This window comes from Mauremys mutica, chromosome 11, assembly GCF_020497125.1.
Source record: "Mauremys mutica isolate MM-2020 ecotype Southern chromosome 11, ASM2049712v1, whole genome shotgun sequence".
In the NCBI taxonomy this organism is placed as follows: Eukaryota; Metazoa; Chordata; order Testudines; family Geoemydidae; genus Mauremys; species Mauremys mutica.
In genome coordinates, this window is record NC_059082.1 from 63,882,400 (window position 1) to 63,904,864 (window position 22,465).

Here is a 22,465-nt window from a genome sequence, read left to right on the forward strand (position 1 = left end):
CTGTTTCCCAGGAATTTATTGTACAAAGTTAAACCAGACCATAAACATTTTTCAGAGAGTTAAATTCACTCCTATGGAAAGAGCCAATACAAGACCTTGAGGTCATGAGCAACACACTGGTTTTATGCTTACCCTTTGCAGGAGTGAATTAATAAGCAGGTACATCACAATAACTCCAGTTCATGCAATGGAATCACAATAAATAGGAACCTGACCTGTGAAGTATCATTTCTGTTGATGGTGGCTTTTATATTCACACCGTAGTCAAAGACTTCCAGTTTGGTTTGCGCAGAAAAGAGTTCTCCATTCAGGGCCAGTGCTTGCGGAAACTTGAGTTGTTCAAGTAAAACACAATTTGTGCATAATGGCTATTTTTAACAAGTTAACCTTCATCATTTTCTATCCATACATTTACTGCAAAGTAAGTGTATGTGTGTGTAGATAAAACTTTAACTCAATTCATACAATGACCCCTTCCCCGGTTGAAAAAAACTCCTAATTATTACAATTAAAAAAAACCAAATGATCAGTATATTTTAGCTCCCCCCAGTCAGATTATTAATTACTATTTTTAATTATCTGTATTGTGGTAGCACCTAGGAGCCCCAGTCATGGACCAGAATCCCATTGTCCTGTGTAAACACAGAAAAAAAATGAATGTTAACTAGAACTCTCCAAATCAAAAGAATGTTAAAGAAAAACAATGGAATGTACATTGAGAGGTTATTGAATGGCAGAAGGGAAGAGACACAAAGAAAGGGGAAACTGTATCTTGGTGGGGAGGAAATATTTGTTCTTAGTAAGTACGGAAGGTGTCAGTGCAAATACCTGGAATGAGTGAGTCATGTCCATGTGTAAGAGATGTCTGAAATCCGTCTCGCTGGATTTGTTCTGGTACTTGCCCAGAAGCCTGACGGCATCTTTCTTATTGACTTTCAGAATAGCTTCAATCTCATGCTTTGCCTGTGTGTTGAGATTTGAGTTGTTAGAATTAGCAAATCAAGCAGAATATTAGCCCAACCTATTATGAAATGTGAGCGATATCCCGTTAGTAGGGAGCTGTTGCATTATGACTCTGAAGGAACTTGCTGAGCAGCATAAGAAAAGTAAACTAATTTTGGTAATAAAGGTGAAATGACTTGCCCAGAGCCAGGATTTGAATTTACAACCTCCTGCCTCCCAATGTACATTCTTAATAATAAATAATAATAATAATGCTTAACATTAATTTGCTCAGAATATACTTGTTCCTCTAACATGGAAAAGACACCTCCCACAGCAATCCACTTTGTACTCCAGCTTCCCCACCTACATTCTGGTAGATGCTGTGAGCAAATTGGCAAAACCAACCAAACTTCTAACTAGATCTGGTAGATCTTAAATTGCTGTGTTATACAGACATGTAATGGAGCCTCTCTCATGGATTAATCTTAACATAAAGTTTACTTACACTTTGGTGACATCGGGTTAAGGCACATAGTTCTACATTTTGGGGGAAAATCTTGCTGTTATAAGGATGAGCTAAGCCAGCACAAATCTAAAAAAAATGAGGAACAAAAGCCAGAGATGCGAGTTACAATAACCTGTTTATTTTCTGACTATGTCACTATCCGAAGTTACAGGCAAATTCTCACATCAGGTATCACTCACATAGGGATGTTCAGCTTGGTAGCCAAGTGTAAAGGTTTGAACTGATTCATCCAGCCCATTTATCAAAATTTTAGTTTCCAAGAAGTAGTGTTTTTGCTTTTTGTCTACAGTAAATGTCTCCTGGAGAAGGAAGCTCTGGGGAATGGGCAGTTTAAATGGATGTCTGGGACAAAACAAAAAAGTAAAGATTTTAAGGTAAAACCACAGAGGAAAAAAAAAACAGTTTCTTTCTTCAGCTGAAACGCCTAGACTTTCAACTGCAAACACCTCTAGTGACAATTATTGAAACAAAGCAAGCCTACATGAAAGGTTGAAAAGTTATAGGGGTAGAGGAAGGATCAAGAAGGAAAAAGAAATGTTTGAGAATGGTACCTGTATGAACATGCTAGAATGACACATACAGTTAGAGTTTCATACTAGTTCAGAATGTAAGCTTTTGGGGGCAAGGACTGTCTTTTTTTGTTTTGTATTTTTTCAGAACCTAGCTCATTGGGCTCCTGATCCATGACCAGGGCTCCCAGGTGTATGGGAATACAAAGAATAAATAATAATACATAATAATAGTGTTACACGTTAGCCAGCATTTCTGATGGAAAATTCCTACCCTAGACCACATAACATACCCAACATCTTCTAGCATTTAAACTAACTGAAATTATGTTGGATTCTATGGGTGTATGAAGGACAGGCGCAGAGCACCTGAATCAGTGCCTCATGTTTCTGGGGGGTAGCCATGTTAGTCTGTATCAGCAAAAACAACGAGGAGTCCTTGTGGTGCCTGAGGCCTGGTCTACGCTGAGAGGGGGGAGAGGTCGATGTAAGATACGCAACTTCAGCTACGGGAATAGCGTAGCTGAAGTCGACGTATCTTATTTCGACTTACCTCCCGTCCTCACGGTGCGGGACCAACGGCCGTGGCTCCCCCATCGACTCCGCTTCCGCCTCTCGCCCTGGTGGAGTTCCGGAGTCAATGGGAGCATGTTCGGGGATCGATATATCGCGTCTAGACGAGACACGATATATCGATCCCCGATAGATTGAGCGCTACCCACTGATCCGGGGGGTAGTCTGGACATACCCTTAGAGACTAACAAATTTATTTGGGCATAAGCTTTTCTAGGCTAGAACCCACTTCATCAGATGCATGGAGTGAAAAATACAGAAAGCAGGTATAAATATACACAGCACATGAAAAGGTGGGAGTTGCCTTACCAAGTGGGGAGTCAGTGCTAATGAGGCCTCAGATATCACTGACACAGGGACTTTAATGTATCTTGCAGCTGAAGTGTGTGACTGTCAAAGCCTCCAGGAAGATATGGATGCACAATTCCCATTAATTTCTAATGGGAACTGACCCTCCCTTATCCTTCAGACAACTTTGAAAATCTCAGCTAACAAGTACATTGTTTTACTCCATTGAAACAATACAACTTGCATGGAATTCACTGAACGAATTTAGGTGTCCTAGGAAACAGATGTTCAACTAATCCTCAGCCCAAGGAGTTCAGTGGAGTCATTTATTACTTAGCTGCAGCATTTTATAGACTTCTCTGAATAGAGTTAGCTGAAAGCTTAGGATGGAGACATTCACTTTTATAATCTCACACTGGACTAAGTTCACGCACAGCAGGACAGCTGACATCATTCCTCATTTTTCATTAGTGTACTTTTTCCACTACTTAAACAGCCTCTTATCAAACATTTGGAAGCTCCTAAGGGATCCTGGATACTTGTAGCTCCTCCTGACCATTGAGAATGCTCAACGCCTCTCTGGAGATGGACAACAGCCCACAGACTCAAGCCCTGAATTTCTGTAGTGTCCCTGAAATTACTGAAATTTCAGTAATGACACGTCAAGGGGCAGATTCTAGAGTTGGCCAAAATCAAGAGACCATAAATTCCTTCCCATGAGTAAATGAAACACATTTCCAAACAAAAACAACATGTTTTAGGGGGGATATATTTGACATTAAGGCAGTCGTATTGTTCCCTAGGAAATGGAAGAAAAATAGGCACATACATGGCTCAAGGAATTGATTATAGGTGTTAGAACCGTCACCACCTGAAAGTCTGACCATCTTGTGACTTTTCTGTGGTCTTTGTGAAATGAGCTGATGCTCTCTGTAGAGTTCCTAATGAACAGATGTCCATATTACAAAATTAGCTATTGCAATTATCACCCTTGTTAATAGTCTACCAGAGAATGGATACAAAGACTCAGTCTATGTAGTGCAAGGTTAGGCACATAGGCAAAATGGGGACTTCAGTCTTGTCAAGCCCAGCAACTTTCACAGAAGCACTAAAACTCACATTAAAATTTAAGGTAAAACATTATGTGAAGATATGAAAAAAAGTGACGACACCTGATATGGATGGTTCCACGTTTCTGGTAGAACATTTTATCTTTCTTCAGCTCTTCTATCTGACCCTCAAGCTGCAGCACAACTGGCAGACTCTTGTGGTCTGTCCATAGAGCCTTCATGGAGAGGTTAGTCTTTTTAGGCTGCAGTCGAAGTAGCAGGAACATTAGGGTAGCATTGAGAGAGGAGAGTTGAGTAAGATTTGCTAGACCCATGGTGTAGAGGTGGCTAGTCACAAACCACAGAGTGAACCAGACTGCAGTGAGGTTGTTGTCTTACAGGACAAGTTCATTCCTGCTCCCCATAAAGCCAACAACAAAGCTCCCAATGGCCCAATTCTGATCTTATTTACACCAATTTCAACACTGGTATAACTCCAGTGACTTCATTGGAGCTACTCCCAATTTACACCAGTTTAAGTGATGTTAAGATCTGAACCAATGACTTCAGCAGGATCAGACCTTAAATTAACTGTTTTTAATAAATTAACTGTTATTAATAAATAAATGGCTGTTATTGTTTTTCAGTGGAGATGCTCATCACATTTGTGCAGCAAAACATTGGGCAAAAATGAGAGGCGATTGCTACAAAACTTATCACCATTGTACAGCAAAGTAACCAAAGAATACCATAAAGTACAAATATTTTTATGTATGATTTTAAAAACATCAAAGTAAATTTGAAAGTATTGCTTTTATATCATAATAATACTGGAGGCAACAAGGATCAATCCTGCAAGATGCTGAGCAGCCCTGACTCCATCTGAGCTCAACTCTTCACAAGATCGGGCTTAGAATAGTGACTAAATTTAGGACACAGTGTCTTGTAAAAGCAACGCAAGCATGAAATCTCTGAATTTGCTGCCTACTGTGTGTGTGTCCTAAAACATGAATGCACAGCAGTTGCAGAATATGCATGCATTCAGTACTGCACAAGATTCCATTTGAAAGAGCCATCAGGCTGCAACAGATTAAAACCTGTTCCTTTCTGTGAAGAGCAAAAGGAGTTACCTTTGTGGAAATACAAACATGAAGTACAAGTGCAAATTACAGGACAGGAGTTGCATTTGTATTTCTGCAGGGACATAATGCTCATGTTTTAGATAAATTATTGTATTTTAAGATCAGTTAAGCTGGTATGATTTGCGAAGCATCTGAGTACCATGGATGGAACAGGGTTGTTTTTTCAAAACATATGGTATCCTGAGCTGGGTCAAAGTATCTTTTAGAGGACAGGCTGTTGATTATCTGCCATACACCGTAGATACCAAACAAAGTAAATATAGCTTCAAACAGCATTGTTGTTTGCATATTAAAGGCTAGTTTCTGATATCGGGTAAACTGAAGTGCAAGTGGTGGTGCATGAAACCAGTTACTTCTATCTAGAGCTGGGTGAAATGTTTTAACCAAAACTTTTTTTTGGCAAAAACTGCAGATTTGGGTCAAGGAAAATATTATTTGGGAATTAATGTTGATTGCCACAAATTGTTACAGTAAAAAAACCCAAACTCAAAATTCTAAAAAAGTCAACACATTTTGTTTTGATTTTTTGAAAACTAAACTTTTCAATTTAAAACCACTTCTTATTGAAATTATCTTCAATTTTATTTTTTAAATTAAAAAAGATCAAAATCAAAACAATGTTCTGTTTGACCCAAAATGAATTTTGGTTTTTGATTCACTGAAAAATTTTGAGATTTTCATTTTTAGGTCTACTGGAAGCAATTTTTCCCTCTCCATATTTCAGAATGGCCAGAAATCCATAATTTGCACAGCAATTTTGTTATCCTACATGCAGGCGTGGTACCTGATAGTTCAGAGTATTTAGCAATAGTGTCTGCACATATTACACACCCGCATTAAGGTCTAAGTATTTAGGGTTTCACGTTTTCCATAAGTTTTTTAGGAACACAGCATCCCTTAGCACCCAGTGTGTGCCACTGGCCCTTAAGAGCTGAGAGAAGAACTCAAACTGAAGTACACCATAAAAATGAAGGAGAAATCTAGTAGCGATGACGGATTTCTTTAGCCTACATAAAGTGTTGTTTTTTTTAAAAAAAACTCTCAGTTTTACATTTCAGCATTTCTCATAGCATGCCAACAACGTAAAAGGATAAAAAAAAAGCTAACTACCAATGTGCAAGACTGAAATCTAATAAATGCATGATGCTCCTCATTTGGATGCACCTGCGAGATGCAGTCCCAGATCCAGAAAAGTTAACATTTATACAACCATCTTACCCCCTGCAGGTGTAAATAGTCAGCTGACAAATTAAATTCTTGCTTTGTACTCTTTATCTTAAAGCAAAGAAACTTGGCTCGCTCGCTATTCTCCAAATGAATCTCATTCCTCACGAGCTGGTTCCACACTGATACCACTTCACTGTAGCTATGCAGAACATTCCTCTCAAGGTGATTGACTGTGGATGCCTGAAAGATAAAGATAAATATTTTGGACCTGTTGAGTTACAGCAGGTAGGATACTTTTCTCTCTGCAGTACAGCAGATAAATGAATAGAAGGCGTTTCCTTGGACAGAAAGTTCCATGACGATTATAATAGCATCTATTAGCGTTAAGTTGCCAGCATTTCCATTGTAAAGACATTAATCTCACTTTCAGGGTGTTACAATTCCCATGAGGAGGTCAATATCTATCTTTGGTCTTTTTATTTTTTGTTCCACCCAAACAAGGGAGGAATAGATGGCTGGACGTCTTCAAAGAAATTAACAAGTAAACCAATTGTTTCTTTCCAACAATCCTCAACTGGGACTAGACTAACAAAGATCTAATGGGGAAAGGGTGGGACTCAAAATAAAGGAACACCCTAAAGTAACCTGAATTGTGGGTTTGTTGCAGCATGAAAGACATTTCAGCTGACGGTTGCTTTCTCTTAAACCTTGACCTACAGTTTTAATTCTGAATAATGTATGCTATAAAGAGGACTGACTTTTCAAACTGAAAGATCCTGATTCTGATCTCACTTGGACAGGGATACCCAAATTACATCAAAACAGATGGAGTTTCTCCAGGGAAAATCTAGTGTCTAGTGGCAGATGTTAGTTCTGTTGTTTAATGCACAACTGAGAGGTGCTCAGAAACTATGGGGTGATGATCATGGTATTAGAACCTGTATAGACCACAGTTGTGTTAGTGAAATTAGAATCAGTCCTAGAATCAGTAGACTCGGTGTCTTTGGTTAAAATCTGTTCTGAATGTCAAATATTAGAAGTGCTGTACATCCAGTGCCCCAAAAGCTTTGAAGAAAGGGGGGGGTCACAGGTTGGATTAGTGGCAGGGTGGAACTCCATCCCCCAAATACTTTGTGCAGGGAAGGATGAATGTCACCCTCAGGAGAGATGTGCTGCATATGCATGCACAGCTAGTATGCACAGCTAGCATGCACCACGTTTTTCAGAACTGGTTAGGAGGTATCGACTATGCTTGCATTGCAAGGTGGGGGATAGAGAGGCCTAACAAGATGCCAGGGTGAGGATGAACAGCACATTATACAAGCCCAGGAAACCGATGAACATATGCATTTCAACCCACTATCTGGTAGATTCACACACAAAGATCACTGCACGCTGTGTGCTGAGAATTGCTGTATAACTACTGCTGTATGATATCCATCCATGCTGGGCGCTAAGAAAGGAAGCAATGAGTTACTAACCCGCAGGTAGGTAGTAGTTGGTGTATAGATGTGAATTTTCCCTTCTTTTTCATTGCCTTTGTCTTTACAGAACATTTCCACCACCAGGTTCTTGATGGAAAGGGCTTTCCCAGCTGTTAGCTCCATTGTAGACAGATAAGCAGATCGCTCAGGTTGGTGTAGTTTGTGAGCCACATACAGATATAGCCACGGGGTATCCATGTTTAATGCACCTGAAAGCAAATTAACAGGTTATAGTAAAGCTGGTTGAAATGTTAGGTCTTGTGCTACGTGACTTCTAAACTTGCAACAAAATTGACTTAGACTGAGGCTAACATGTGTTGGTATACTGCAAAGGTCTTTGGACTATGATCTTATGAACCATATGTGCTGCACTACTGAAGGCTCATTAATGATGGGACAAAATGTTGCCTACTGGTTACATGGCAAGGGCCCTGGATTCCACTCAATGATCTGCCACCATGTGAACAATCTTTATTCACACAGTAAGTGATTCTGAAGCCTTGATGCACATATTAGTCCCATCAAAGCCAACAGGACTGCACATATAAAGGCAGAAGGTGAATTTTGAACAAGGTTTATAGGGAGAGCTCTTTTCAGGACTCTGTCAATTATTATTGTTTATAATTAGATGTTAGGACCTTGAAATTTTATCTAAAGATTCATCAGATTAATGCCATTCACAGCTTGTGATATGTTCAGGTAAATCACAGATAAATATGTGCCTTGTCAAATGATATTTATGGCCAGACATTGCAAACCTTCAAAAGAAAACATCAAAAAGTATCTTGTTAGGGATCAAATTAAACTTTGGTGTAATTCAACTGAAGTCAATGGAAATACCGCTGGGTGAACTTGGTTCTTTACATCAGACTACTCAATTTGCAACAAAATGTCCATGTGTGCACATACAAATGAGTTTGGTACAGATCGACTTTGGAAATATAGCTCTTAAGGGCCAGTACACAAATTGAGCCAAATACTACACAACACGTAACCTCACTGAAGTCAATGGAATGTAAGTGGAATTTGACCCAGTTTGTTTGATCAAGAAATATCAGAAAATAGATTTTTTTTAATTATTATTATTATTATTTTTTTTTACAGACAACAACGAAGTAGGTAAATCAATACAACCCCCACTTCCCAAGCAACTCTGGAAAGCCAAGATACAGAATATAATAATAAAGGCCTAGTTCTTGTTCTCCTTACTAAAACAAGATTTCCTTGACATAAATGTGAGGTTTTAAACATTCATATACAAAACTATTGCTACACACACACTGAAATGAATTACTATAGATAAGTGTTTGACTTATAGCCCGAGATACCCTTGATACCCTTGATGTTGCGTCTGACGAAGTAGGTATTCACCCACAAAAGCTTATGCTCCAATACATCTGTTAGTCTATAAGATGCCACAGGACTCTGTCGCTTTTTACAGATCCAGACTAACACGGCTACCCCTCCGATACTTGACACCTTGATATTCAAGTCACTGTCACCTCGTATTTTTTCCTTTCTTGAACATGAGTAACGTAGATCCAGTCAGTATCTGCTAGGGCAAACAATTCAAAATGTGGCTCCTTTGAGAACAAATAATCCCTTAATGTATTGAATCTATATATGGAGATATCTGCCTCTAGAAAGTATCTCACCATTAGCTTACAGAATAACTCTCTATGACTAATTCATAAAAATACTCGGAACACCTTTATGACTGCTTTTCAAGTCAGAGGTTGGAAATTTTTAGTGGTACTTCACCTTCCCACTTCCTAAGGTAATTTCTGGATGTATCTTTCCACTGCAGTCCTGCCACAAATGGCATGCGGTCATTATACTGCACCTTAATGTTGGTGCTACTCTCCGAACGGCCCTGAGAGGTATGTGAGTGCTGCAGCTGGGTTCTGTAATTCACCTGCTTTTCTGGGACTTGCATGGTAAACTGGAAAACAACAATGAATTCTGATTAAAATTAAAAATCTCTCATCATCTGGACCATCAAGACCAACAGAACATTCACTCAGGTTTAGAATCAGCTAGGTCAAGTGGTTCTGCTTTGCACATTTGTAATTTCATTTTATAGATGTTCAAAGGTTCTTAGACCTGTTATAGACATTTTATCTATGGCATTTTTATATATGGTTAATTATGCATTTACAGCCTGATCCAAAGCCCACTGAAGCTGATGGGAAAAACTTCCAATTGACTTTTATGGAAAAACTCCCATTGACTTCAGTTCGCTTTGGATCAGCTCCTTAGTCATTTTAAAAAAGTCACGATAATAATTTCATGTCATTTGGTGCTGGTGTCTCAGGTAAAATCTATGCTGCTAGCAGGAGGTCACTGCTAAAACAATATTGAAATATACAATACACTTTATGATAGTTCAGATATAGGCTACATGGAAAGGTCACCATCTATTCTAAAACAACAGTGTTTGTTTTCATGTGCAGCTACTGCCTGAGAAGATTTGTAAAATCCATGCCCATGCGATGGCGTGTACCTTACCATTGTGGTCCACTGCCAGAGGCTCCGTGGTCCTACTACACCTCCCCCCAGGAAAGGAGGCCTGCCTAGAGAGGCTGCACAGAAGCAGCGAATCAGAGCCCAGCAGGCTTATATAAAAGAAGCTGCAGATCATTAGCAGGTAGTTACTGGCTGGGACCAGAGGAGCAAGGCAGAGTGCTCCTCTGTGGCCAATGGTGCTTGAGGGATAATCAAAGTTTGGTTATGGCTGAATTTGCTTCAGCTGGGAGGGGGAGGACCTGAGAACTGTAACTTTGAAGTACGGGGTGAAAATAAAAGGGCCAGGTGGGAAAAGGCCCAGGGAAATAGCAGTAATAAACTGAAGTGAGTGGGACGTAGCTGCTGTTTATAAGGCCTCTGGGTTGGAATCCGTAGCAGTGGGCAGGCCTGGGTTACCCCATTGACAAAGTGGTATAAACCCCAAGAAGAGGACAAGGCTTGTTTGGACGCCTGAGTGAAGGGCTAAATGTAAAGGCCCCAGAGCGGAGTTTGAAGAACCTGGTGAAGGCAGATAGATGGTTTTATTGGACTTTTGCTACCACAGAAGGGGTTCCTTTTGAACGTTGTGACTTGGTTGGAGGGTTGAGACACACAAGGCCTCAGGCCACTGAAGCTCTGTCAAGCGAAGCCAAGAACCTATAGGGGGCGCTAGGAGAAGGAAAAGGACTAGAGTACTGCATGCAGCAGCAAGAGGCACTGAAGAGGCGAGTGTTTCCTGTTACAGTCTCCCTAAGAACTAATATAGAAGTTTATAGGCATAGTTTCTGTAAGGATCCATTACAAATCCAGATAGGACATGAGTAACAGGAATTGCCATATGATTCATTATTCTATCTCTTGCAGCACTCAATACTGTATGCTTCAAAGGAAGGCACAAACTTACCATAATGCATCTAATTATTCTCTACTACATTACTGGGGAAACATTTTTCTGATCCCACATGTCTGGAGGAATCAGGAGAGACAGTTTTGTAATATTATCTAGCTATTGTAATTCTACAAGAAGACTTCTATCTAAATACTATATGCTCTGGATCCCTTCTTGTGTTTGATTGCTAACATTACAGATACCACTGCAGCATCTTGTGAACAAGGTAAGCTTTATTAGGACTGGCAAATCAGTTTGCATAAGCCAACCTAAAACTTCACAAAACTCAAACCAAATCAAGTTTGAACCTTTTTTTGAGGTTTGAAAAAAGTCCAACTAATGGGTTTTCTTGATGTTTGGTTTAATTTTCATGCATCTTTGAACTTCTTGGTCTCCAGTGGATCTGAACTTTTTCCACATATCTAGATATCTGGTTCATCTAATCCAGACACCGTAATTTTACCTTTAAAACTCTTAATAGGCCAGGCACTGAATAAGGGACATCCCTTAATGTAGAGGTATGAGTAATGTCCCACAACCCACATCAAATAATAAGATATCACATGAATGAAATACAAAGTTTTCAAGTAATGCTTGTGTAAGAATTTACTCACTGTCACATAACATTCTGACTGCACAATGAACAACATTTGGTGAGATGGTATCTCTCAAAAAAGCATGCTTAAGAAAAATGACTATGCAAACAATGGAGTCATCTCACTCAGTTTGCTTTAATGAAAAAAAAATTGTCTATGGGGCTAAAACTGTTGAGAGAGAGTGGGCTGGACTCTATTCCCTGTGCTCCAAGAGAATTGTTTAGTAAGTTCCACTTACTGCATGCAAATTGTTTGCACAGGAGTAAGTGAGGGAACATTTTGAACTCCAAAAATTATATTATTAGTGATGGTTGAGATGGGAAGAATTCAGCTTGACTCTCAGATCCCAGGTTGAGTTTGCTAAGCTGGTAGTTAGAGAAAACCTCTTCTGCTTCCAAACTGAATGTATTTGACTTTGATGTCATTGAAAGATGAACATGGCTGACCATTACACCATAATCACTTTTTCAGAGCACAAGCACAAGTTATGCCTCATTTTTTTATACAGTTTGCCCTTTACTTCCTGGCAACGTAGGTGCTATCCAACAGCAGGTGCTATTACCTCCATGAAGTAGTTGACCTGAGATGGACTTGAACTATTTTTAAATGTCTGGCTGATCAGTAGCTTCCTCTTGTTATTGATTTCATCCCAGTGTTTGCCATAGTTGACTTCCAGCTGGGAGTAGAGCCGAGATGCACTCTCTTCATGCAGCAAATGAACCTGCAGAAACAATACACCATTTCCCTGTGTCATCCTTTTCGCCCCTTATGGATGGTGCTGTGCATATGCAGAACGTTAGTAGCCCTGCCTACAAAAATACCCCTTGGTAGCAGGCAAGTGATAGTAAAAAGTTACGTCACAGCTAATGCTCAATATTTAAGCTAGACAGCAGTATATGTTATTAAGCTTCAGCTCTGCCTCCTAACAATTCAGAGAACAGGGAGTTTTGAAGATGTTAATCAGCTGAAGGTTAGTTACTGTCCAAAGGACATCACAAACTGAACCTGAAAAGTGTTACAAATCCAGGTAAAACATTCTAATTTCTGGACATGTAAGTATGATGAAACCATGACTTGGATTGTCTCTGTATGCTTAAGAGGATTCCAGGATTGCTGACTACAGAATATACAATGAAATCATATATTAATATGTAAACACTGGGATTAAAAAGCATATGCAAAAATATCCCACAGAAATTATATGAATGCATATATAAGAATTGAAGTCTCTGGAATTACTCTGGATTTACACAGCTGTAACAGAGAACAGAAATCGGTGACTTTTATTTTTGATGCCCTAGCCCATAGTAGGTAAACAGGTTATAAGCTAAACAAGAGGAAAAAAAGATTGTCCCCAAACTGACCTCTGGGATATCCCTGTGTTTGAAACCCTACACAGCTAATACATTGCAGCATATTGAACTCTCTACCTTGTGGTTATAGGATGGAGTCTGTGTACAGTGAAGCTCATGTCCCAAATCCAATTTGTATGCTTCATTTGAACTGGTCTCCACTTTAATTTTCTGTCCTGCATTACATTCATGCCGAAGATTTTTCGCATCTCCTGTTTGAGTCAACACACGCACATATGGAAATGCTTTGGCTTTTTAAAAGTGAAATATTCAACTCATACAGAATAAACTAGAAATATAACCCTAAGTCTGCATTATAGTTTTAATTTCATGTGATCATAACAACAAGTTCTTCACAGAAATATAATTTGTTTTATCCTAAGAATCTTGAGGTAAGAACACTCTTACGGTATCAATGAGTACGTATTTAGGGATGATGGGTTTGTGTTTTCTACATGAGAACTTGCCTCTGAAAATGAAAATGTTAATTAACAAACTAAGAACTAGATGATAAAGAAGTATACACTTCGTTCATTTAAATGGGCTGACAGTTTGCAATCAGTAATATCCTTCTCTAAATCCTCATCTGATTGAAACCAAAGGTTCCCAGCTACTGGTATGTATTACCAGTAACAAAACTTCAAGTTTTTAATCCAGGTGTCCCATACTCTTCTGATGGGGCCCAGAGGTGTAGCTAGTGCCTGTCTAGCACTTCGACTGCTCCCTGGCATGTTACAGTAGGTTAAAGTGCATGGAAGTGTGAATGAAAGGTATCTAGCAGAGGCTGTTTTAGCCGAGGTCTCTGTCTGATAAAACTGTTTATCAAGGTTGGAGATGACTGGCTTAGGTCATACAAACTTTAATTTACCCCACAAGTTTCATTAGAAATGAAAATCCTAAAACGATGGACCACATTATAGGATTTATTTATGATTTTAGGCCTCTGTTTATTTTATTTTCTAATAAAATAAAAGCTGTTTCCAAATTAAGGAAGTTGGAAACATCTGTTTTACATCTGAAGGCAAAATGAAAACGGTCCAAGTCTTTAGTCTGATTTTGGCCTAAGGAAAATCAAGATACTGCTTATGTTTGTTCTGACATATTTTCTACAGTTTCTCTCCCCCCCCCCTCCAACCCAGCGGTAAGAGCAACATCCAGGCATGCATTTTACTTCTTTGGTGGAATTTTTATTTGAGTAAAAACTTTTCAAAACCTGAGCAAGTAGCAGATTGCCAGCTTTTGCATTTTATTGTGGGTCTCGCAATACTTGGGGGTTTTTTGTTCTTGTTTTTAGTTAAAAGCTTAGCTCCTGGAGCCACAGGATGACATGAAAATCTTGGCTTTCATTTAAATAAAAAGTAGTGGCTGATGAGAAGAGCTTGAACACTCAAACCCTTTAGGCTCAAACACAAGAAGACACAAAAAACCCCACAATTTTTTTTTTTAAATTGCATGATTGTTAAGCCAAACTCATGATTGAATGCTTAGGATACACTGTATGTAAGTCTGGATTTGGTCCCTGATTTTTAGTACCAAGCTCAAAGATATTTGCTTTCAGTGATTATTTGTACAAACCAGAATAGCCATTGTACTGCACAAACACTTTCCATTTACTAATATGGTTGAAGAATATTTGTTTCCCTGTCAATGATATTCTAACTAACATGACACTAAATGATGACTTTTAGCAAAATAAACCATATCTGTGCTAGTTTTAAAAAGGTTAGCTAGTCATACCACTACACATGACCCAGGATTAATATGCCATATGCATGCACACAGTCAGGTTTTAATGCACGCTATGCACCAACTGCTATAGCTATTCAGCTAAAGCCATATAACTCCTTTGATTGTCTGACTGCTTTGGCTGCCCAGTAAATTTAATAGCTCAGTATTTCTAGTCTATATAATGTAGCTGGGGAAATACTGCAAAACATTTTCTGGATATATTTCCTCATTTTTTAATGAATTCATTGAATTTGTGCATCTGTTTTGTTCACTTTTCATAAACATTCTAGCAACTGCGGAAATATTTGCAGAAATAGTGTATTTTAAAGCAAATACTGGAGAATGTTCGCAGAAACCACTTTTAAAATTTATTCTGGGTTTTTTTTATTGGAATTCTGAGAGTTACATTTATCCAGCTGGGTAACAGAAGACAGTTCTAATGTTTTGGCTTTGCTCTTTAGCATAACAATAAATGTCATTTACACAGTACCTAGGAGTCCATATTTTATTCTCAGAGCATTAGCCCACAGGCTCCCTCGTTGCTGCAGCAGGCCAATGGTGTGAGATCCAAGAACACCTGGAAAGTAGGTCTCCCCTTCGAGTGAGTACTGCCTCAGTTTATCATCAACCTTTTTCTCCAGAAATACTACAGAAAGAGCAGAGGTTACCATGCAGCAGCACACGATAAGAACTGTGCAGTCTGAAAAAGGATACATTGTTGGGAAAAAACATACACCGCCTTCTAAAAAGCAGCCCTAGAGCCCAGTCCTGTGAGATAGCAAGTGCCTTCAGCTCCCCCAATGAGAGAGTGTACTGCCTTGCAGGATTGGCCCTTTAAGGTAGTGGTAAGGACTGGCCAGTGGCTATAGGGCTTTTCATGTCTACAGTAGCTCATTGGTTCAAAATCAGTCAAGATTACAGTGTTCGTACACTATTACTATGAGGTGCATGAAAAGAGGAGTAGATTCAGCCAAATTCCCAGTGGATAAGAGTCTACAAAGAAACAACATTGCAGCTGGCCACAACAAATGCCACTCTTGAAAGTATCAGCAGCCTGGTTCAGGACCAAATAGGGACAGAGACCGAACTCTCAGCCTGCAGATGATCTCCCTGGAATAGGGATGAGATGGACAATGTGGGGAAGCTCCCACTGGGACGGCCTGTGCTATAGATGAAGACAGGAGCTCACTTTCAGGCCTGTCAATAAGGCATCTTTCGCCACTTTACAGCTCCTTTTATTTATTTTTTCCTATTTATCTCGTCCACTCCTTTATTATGATGTAATAAATATTGAGCTCTGCAAGATTTCTCTATAGAAGCAATGCTGGGAGGGCAAGCATGACCCACAGGGGATCCTTGGAGATTCCACTAAGACAGAGCTTCTCAACCTGGGGTGCGTGGAATGTGTTCGGAGAGAGAGGGAGAGAGGGGGCTATGAGAAGCTGCTCTGCCTTCAGAGCTGGGTGGCCAGAGAGCGGTGGTGGCTGGCTAGGTGCCCAGCTCTGAAGGCAGCGCTGCCGCCAGCAGCAGCAGCTAAGTAAGGGTAGCATGGGATCCCTTACTTCTGTGCTGCTGATGGTGGCAGTATATGCACTTGTGTGGCAGGAGCTGTGTGTGTGTAAAGGACGACAGACACAAAAATGGGAGAGTGTGTGATCAAATACGTTTGACAACCACCACACTAAGATATTTTGTCAGAGGGGAAAAAATAGGGAGCCTAAGTGTTACATCTTTGATTTATTCCAGTATATGAATTCCCCTTTTTATCTAGCCACATTACAAGCAGCAGGGTTTTTAACACAATAGTGAATGATGGAAAATAGGATTCGAATATTTAAAAATAAATGACTCCTTGCAAATGTTAATGCTACTTAAAACTTTCTTTTCAGACAAAGGGATTCACGGAAGATGTTTAATTTACTATATAACTGCTATTATTTTTCAATGGTAAGTAAGTGTCACACAAACCTCATACATTTTAAAAGGCACCCCAATTAATTTCAAAGGGATTTTAGTTCCTATAAAAGCAGGGAACTAGAACATATGCTCTCTCTCAGTATACATCCCAAGGACACCAGATCCCACTCATTTACGTGACAAGTACTTTGTCCACCAACCTGAAAGAAATGCTGCATCCTTCAATAAATTATGCAGGGACACTGAAAAAGCCATTTTCTTGCCAAGTTGCTTAGTGATGTTTCCTGACAGAACGATTGGGCTGCCTTGCTTTATCAGCTTTACCTCCAGCTGGGCTGTGTATCTCTGCTCTCCACTCACTGTTTGCAAACCCGTCATTCCCTAAAAAAAAACCCAACCCAACAATACAGTTTGATTATGTTTTGAGAAACAGACTCAGTCAGCATTTGATGACTAGATACTAGAGATGGGCACCTTACCAATGCGGGAGGAGGAAAGGGAATATTTATATTTTCAATTTAGACAAATGTTGACAATGTTGACAAATAATGGGTGAGAAGACTGGATTTATTTTCCAAGCAAGACAAAGAACCCAGTCTTGTGAGGTGCTAGGTACCCTCCGCTCCCACTGACTTTAATGGGATTTGAGAACACATAGCATGTTGCAGGACTGACCAAAAAACTGAAACACAAAATGAAAACAAAATTTGTTTGATATGGTGTTATTGAAAAAATTGACTGGATGGCAGTTTGGAACTTTATTTTGGTTGGCTAGAATGCAAGTCAGCACTCTGCAATGTTAATTAGTGTTTGGTTTGCTGCTCTGCTAAAGAGAAAAAAGGTTCAAAATGTCTGGGTTGAAATTGTATTGTAGGAAAAAACAGCTGGCAAACTACTGTAGTTGTTGAAAAAAGTGTAACAATTAAGTAGGATTGGGATTACAGGCCCACGTTGATGCAGCTGCTAAATTGCCAATTAAGTAATGAAAAAAGGTGAATTATTACAGTCTAAATCTGTGGGGAAATAAAAATCTCAGTACAATTTCAATGTTAAATTTCTACCCACGTGATTTTTTTTCTTTTATAGTTTTAGCATTGGAATGATCCTGTTTCTCTCTCAGCTATGATGCAAACCATATCTTTTAAAGAAGAATATTTGGGATATTCCTGTATCTGCAAAGTTCATGCCAGTGAAAAGCTAACTTTGGGTTCAGTCACAGACATTATGCATGACCATTGTAAAAATTTGTGATTGCAGCTGAAAGCCTGCTCTAAGAAATCACTTCAGTTTATTCATTTAGCACCAAATGCAAGTGAAAAAATAGGCCAAATATCGTTTAAAGCCCCAATCCAGCATATAGAAGCACATGGGGGAATGGGCTGCTGCAATCACACAGAGCTTCATAGACTTCAGTAGGCTCTGCGGGTGCAGAGGTCTTCCTACTTGATTTTACTTTGAGGATCAGGCCCTCAGAGTAATACCACAATCAACTAGATTAAGGCCAAACTCATTTCACATAAGCCACCGTGATAACTTGTAACCTGGAGACAGTGGCAGCGGTAGTACCTTTTGTAACCCTGAACTATGTCGATGACCAGGGCCAGAAAATAGAGGTCACTATTAGAACTCTCCAGTCTGACAGTTCATTAGTCAGTGTTGCTGTGGGCACAAATGAAAATAGCTACAGCAGCTGGAGGTAAAAGGCTCTGTATTCAGTTACCAATCTTCCAAGCTACCTATCACCCAAACATCTCAGCTCTCTTCAAAAGTAGCTGAGAGGACATGGGAGGTTAAACTATATACACACTTACTAAACCAAAGCCCACTGAAGTCAATGGGAGTAGTCCCACTGACTTTGGATCAGGCTTATAGTGCACAGCTATTGGTGGTTTTAAGGACAAAATCTGAATGGAACAAAATTGCTTTTGCTTATATGTTGGTGCTTAAGGATATTTGATTATAAAAAAACACAATTTAGGGATGATCTGTCAGTATGTATTATCCCTACTTGAGTGAATGGATGTACCTGTAATAGAGAACTCACTCATTTCACTAATTGATTATTCAGACACTATTTCTGTATACATGGGTCTTATTGTCCTTCTATGGGGATTTTTTCATCCCATTTCTGTGTGTCTATTTCATCCTAGTATCGAAAACTTTGTATTTTGAGGATGTACCTTAATGTAATAGACATCTTTGTCATCTAGTATCAGCTCCAGGTGTCCAACTCGTGAATTCTTAGATAACTCAAGTTTTCCTTAGAGAAATAGGAAAGAACACAGGTGTTTTCCTTTTTTGGTACATATAAAGCTACAATATATTTTTTACCGTATCTTACGTGAAAACGTATCACAATACATTCTCAATGACTGAATAATACATTTACAGAATTAAACAACAAATAATAGCAGAGCAAAGGAAAACAGTAAGAGGTGTGGGGTAAAATTTGACTTTAGAGCCTAAGTCACATTTTCAAAAGAGACGTAGCTTCTACATACTTAAGTCCCATTGATTTTTCAGTGACACTGAGGTTCTTAAGTGGCTGTCATGTTGAAAATGTGACTTAGGCTCTTAAGTAAAGCTGGCTGGAACCTAGTATTCCTGTTCTGCAGGAAATTCCAATTATTTTTTTTTTATTCTGATTTTCGGCTCCCAGTGAGCTTGTGAACTTTTGAGAGCATCTAGGATTAACAAAGATGCAATTACCCCAGCTAATGGAGCATCTGTAATCATGTCATCTGCATTAGCTGAATGGCTATCATACAATTCAGTAGAAATTTACAGCTAGATCCTCCGCTGGTGTATATTGGAGTAAAGCTCCCCCGACTGCTGCTAACAGAGGATCTGGCTGCTAGTTGAAAGACCTACCATCAACTTGGATTATTTTCTTTGGCTGTATAAATTTGATTCTGAATTTTTTCTGTGGGACATTGAAATTGAGGTCAACCCCAACATCCCTTTTCAGGTCTGACTTTGGCGTCCCAATAAAGAAATGAAGGACAACTTCACTTGGAATCCAAGAATCCTCCTAGAAAAAAAAAGAAATGATCATGACATCTGCAATTGGCAGCGCATTTACAAAATGGAGCTGGCCATATGGAATTACGTCAAGGCATCACAGCAGGCTCCATTGCTAGGATATTAACACTGTTTTTCCAATGTACTTCTATAATCCTTGTATAAACCATTTCCAGGTGTGCATTTCCCATTTAATTTTATCTTTTATTCCAAATGTTTCTCATACATATGATAGTATTAATTTGCAACTAGCTGAATTTTCCAATCCCTGCCCAGTGATAGACTTATGAACTCTCATTTGAACACTTAGGATTTCACAGCAGCCTCAGAGCCTCTTGAAATTGTGCTGCCCCCTGCCAAACTTTGAGAAAATTCTAACCCATGATCCAGGTATAGAGCTTAACTCACTCAAACCTTTTCTACTATTTCCATTAAGTACCTTCACATTCTAGGGCCACATTCAATTAGCATTAGAATGTTTCCCCCCTACTATTCCTGGAAGCCTTTGAATTTAATAGGACAGAGTTTGACAGTAGAATGCTAAGTTTTGGACTAAAATCATAATGAACAAAATATTTTTTATAAATGTTGCTGAAAACACAGATTGGGAGGCACTAGTTTATGTGCCATTTTAAATGGTAGACTCTGTAATTCTGTACTGTGTGACCAGTTCAGAACATTGTGGGCCAATCAGAAAGAAGCTCTGCTGTCCATTGATGTGCCAGTAATTTTACACGGTCAATCTCTGCGTTTCTCTTGCCCCAGATCTGGGTATCCCAAAACCACAGTACTTTTCTCAGTTACAGTGTCTACAGCATTGCAGGCTGCAGATATCAACACATGGCTTTGCTAATATCACATCCTATTTTGCCTGGAATTCGTCAGCCCTGTTTACAATTTCCTGTTGGGTGGGACATAAAATGTGTCTTTGTCTGTTTCAGACCAAAATTCTTTTTGCGTCATCTTTGGCTACTCCATGAATTCATGTTCCAGTCACCTTTTGCTTCCCTCACTTAGCTAATTACAAATGGCTAGGGTTTTTCCTGGTTTTATTCACAAATGAGATCACCCCAACCCAGATTTATATCTTCCACCACCATAGGCACCAACTAGCTAAACACTTTTCCAAAGCAGTTTCCTGAAGATATCATCAGTAACCTTGGAACATTAGTACAGCCAGAAAACAGCCCTCGAATATTTTGAGTCTATAGATTTAGAAAAGTCAGAAATCCTTGCTGTCTTCTCCACAGTGCAGAAAATCCTCTCTCTTAGGCCTTGTCCATACAAAAAGCTCTACATCAGTTTAAAAAGTAATCTTGTAAAACTGGAACATAGCCCTAAAGTAGACACACTTAAGTCTGTTTAACTCTTGCTTAATTAATTTAGCTTAAGTTGGTTTCTTATTGATATCAGCAAGTTTTAAACTGGCAACAGTGCACCTGACATTAACAGTTCATACTAGTTTAAGTAGTTTGATTTTTAGGGCAATTTTACACTGCAAATATAGAAAAGGGGTTAAAAAGAGAGGCAGTGTTGCTTTGTGGTTAGCTCAAGGCACCAAGTAAGGAAGCTTGGGTTCTGCCCCCAGCTCTATCAGTGTCTGACTGTGAGACCTTAGTCAAGTCACTTAACTTATCTGTTCTCTGTTATATAGGGATAATAATTATCCACCACAAGTGTCAGGTAGTAATTTCCATGTAACTTTTTTCTTTCTGTGCCAAACTGGATCCTCTAGCTGCTGGCAACTGGCTGGGCTGGAGCACACAATGTGCTAAAATACTGTTTTTCACTCAAGTCTATGGAAATGACTAGATCTACCAAACCAACAATAATAGGTGCTGTAATTGTACCTGAGGAGTATAGTTATAGGCGGCTTCCATCAGGTACAGTTGCAAACCTCTGTCTTGCTTCTTTAATGTCATAGTTGCTTTTGCTGGTCCAGAGAATGGGAAAGGCAAGCCACTGGTTTTACCAGGGTAAGACATTTCAGAACACAACTGCCAGCCAAAAATCTTGGACACTGGTGAAACACAAGAGCATTGGATTCAGTTAGAACAGCATTATGATAAAGCCAAGAGGACACACAAACTTCTCACACAGAGGAGAATTACTAATGTGTAGATTATTCTGAGGTAATGGGATGAGAAGAAACTCACAATTGTGTCAAATGTGCTGTTTGTTATGATTCAGACCTCTATACGTATTTGAGAGTGATTTAATTCTGTATGATAGATACAATATCCACAAGCCTACCTTCCTCACTAGTGCAGGATTTGGTTTCTATATGGTCTTGGAAACCTTCAATATTTTCCATCCCATCCATTGTTGTGAGGTAAAATTTGGAGCTATAATAAAGAAATGTGAATAGTCATTCAAAAATGATTTATCTAATCACTGCTACAAGTTTTTATACATAATTGGCTGGTATGCCTTTCTTTCAGGTCTGTTTCATCTTCTCCTAGGTGGAAAAATATTATTAGAAAGGTGACATTCTACTGCGGTCTCTACATGTTTATATTCATTAGGAGAGCAAGTCTCTTCTTTGTGGAAGTCTTGGGTGAAGCTTATACTCCACTTTAAGCCTTAATAGGGACTTAAGTGGTACATAGATGGGTCTCAACACAGGGGTTAATTTGCCCCTAGGAGATGAAGAACAATCCTTACTCTAATCTTTATTCTAATCCAGGGGTCGGCAACTTGCGGCATGCATGCCAAAGGCAGCACACGGGCTGATTTTTAGTGGCATGCTGCTGCCAGCCGGGGTCCTGGCCACC

The 22,465-nt window shown here is 39.3% G+C and overlaps 1 protein-coding gene across 1 annotated transcript in view; it reads right to left on the bottom strand.

The window, feature by feature from the left end:
• The window catches only part of LOC123344118, a 169,940-nt gene that overhangs the window by 76,397 nt on the left and 71,078 nt on the right, over positions 1-22,465 (bottom strand). Inside the window, exons 20-35 of the mRNA XM_044979917.1 lie at positions 21,945-22,036; positions 21,542-21,711; positions 19,542-19,701; positions 18,851-18,930; positions 16,871-17,051; positions 15,244-15,399; positions 13,104-13,237; positions 12,236-12,394; positions 9,445-9,625; positions 7,681-7,892; positions 6,251-6,439; positions 4,014-4,153; positions 1,651-1,813; positions 1,451-1,537; positions 823-963; positions 216-329 (exon numbers count right to left, since the gene is read on the bottom strand). Coding sequence (XP_044835852.1) covers positions 216-329; positions 823-963; positions 1,451-1,537; positions 1,651-1,813; positions 4,014-4,153; positions 6,251-6,439; positions 7,681-7,892; positions 9,445-9,625; positions 12,236-12,394; positions 13,104-13,237; positions 15,244-15,399; positions 16,871-17,051; positions 18,851-18,930; positions 19,542-19,701; positions 21,542-21,711; positions 21,945-22,036 — 2,359 coding nt within the window. The remainder of the gene's footprint in view (positions 1-215; positions 330-822; positions 964-1,450; positions 1,538-1,650; positions 1,814-4,013; positions 4,154-6,250; positions 6,440-7,680; positions 7,893-9,444; positions 9,626-12,235; positions 12,395-13,103; positions 13,238-15,243; positions 15,400-16,870; positions 17,052-18,850; positions 18,931-19,541; positions 19,702-21,541; positions 21,712-21,944; positions 22,037-22,465) is intronic.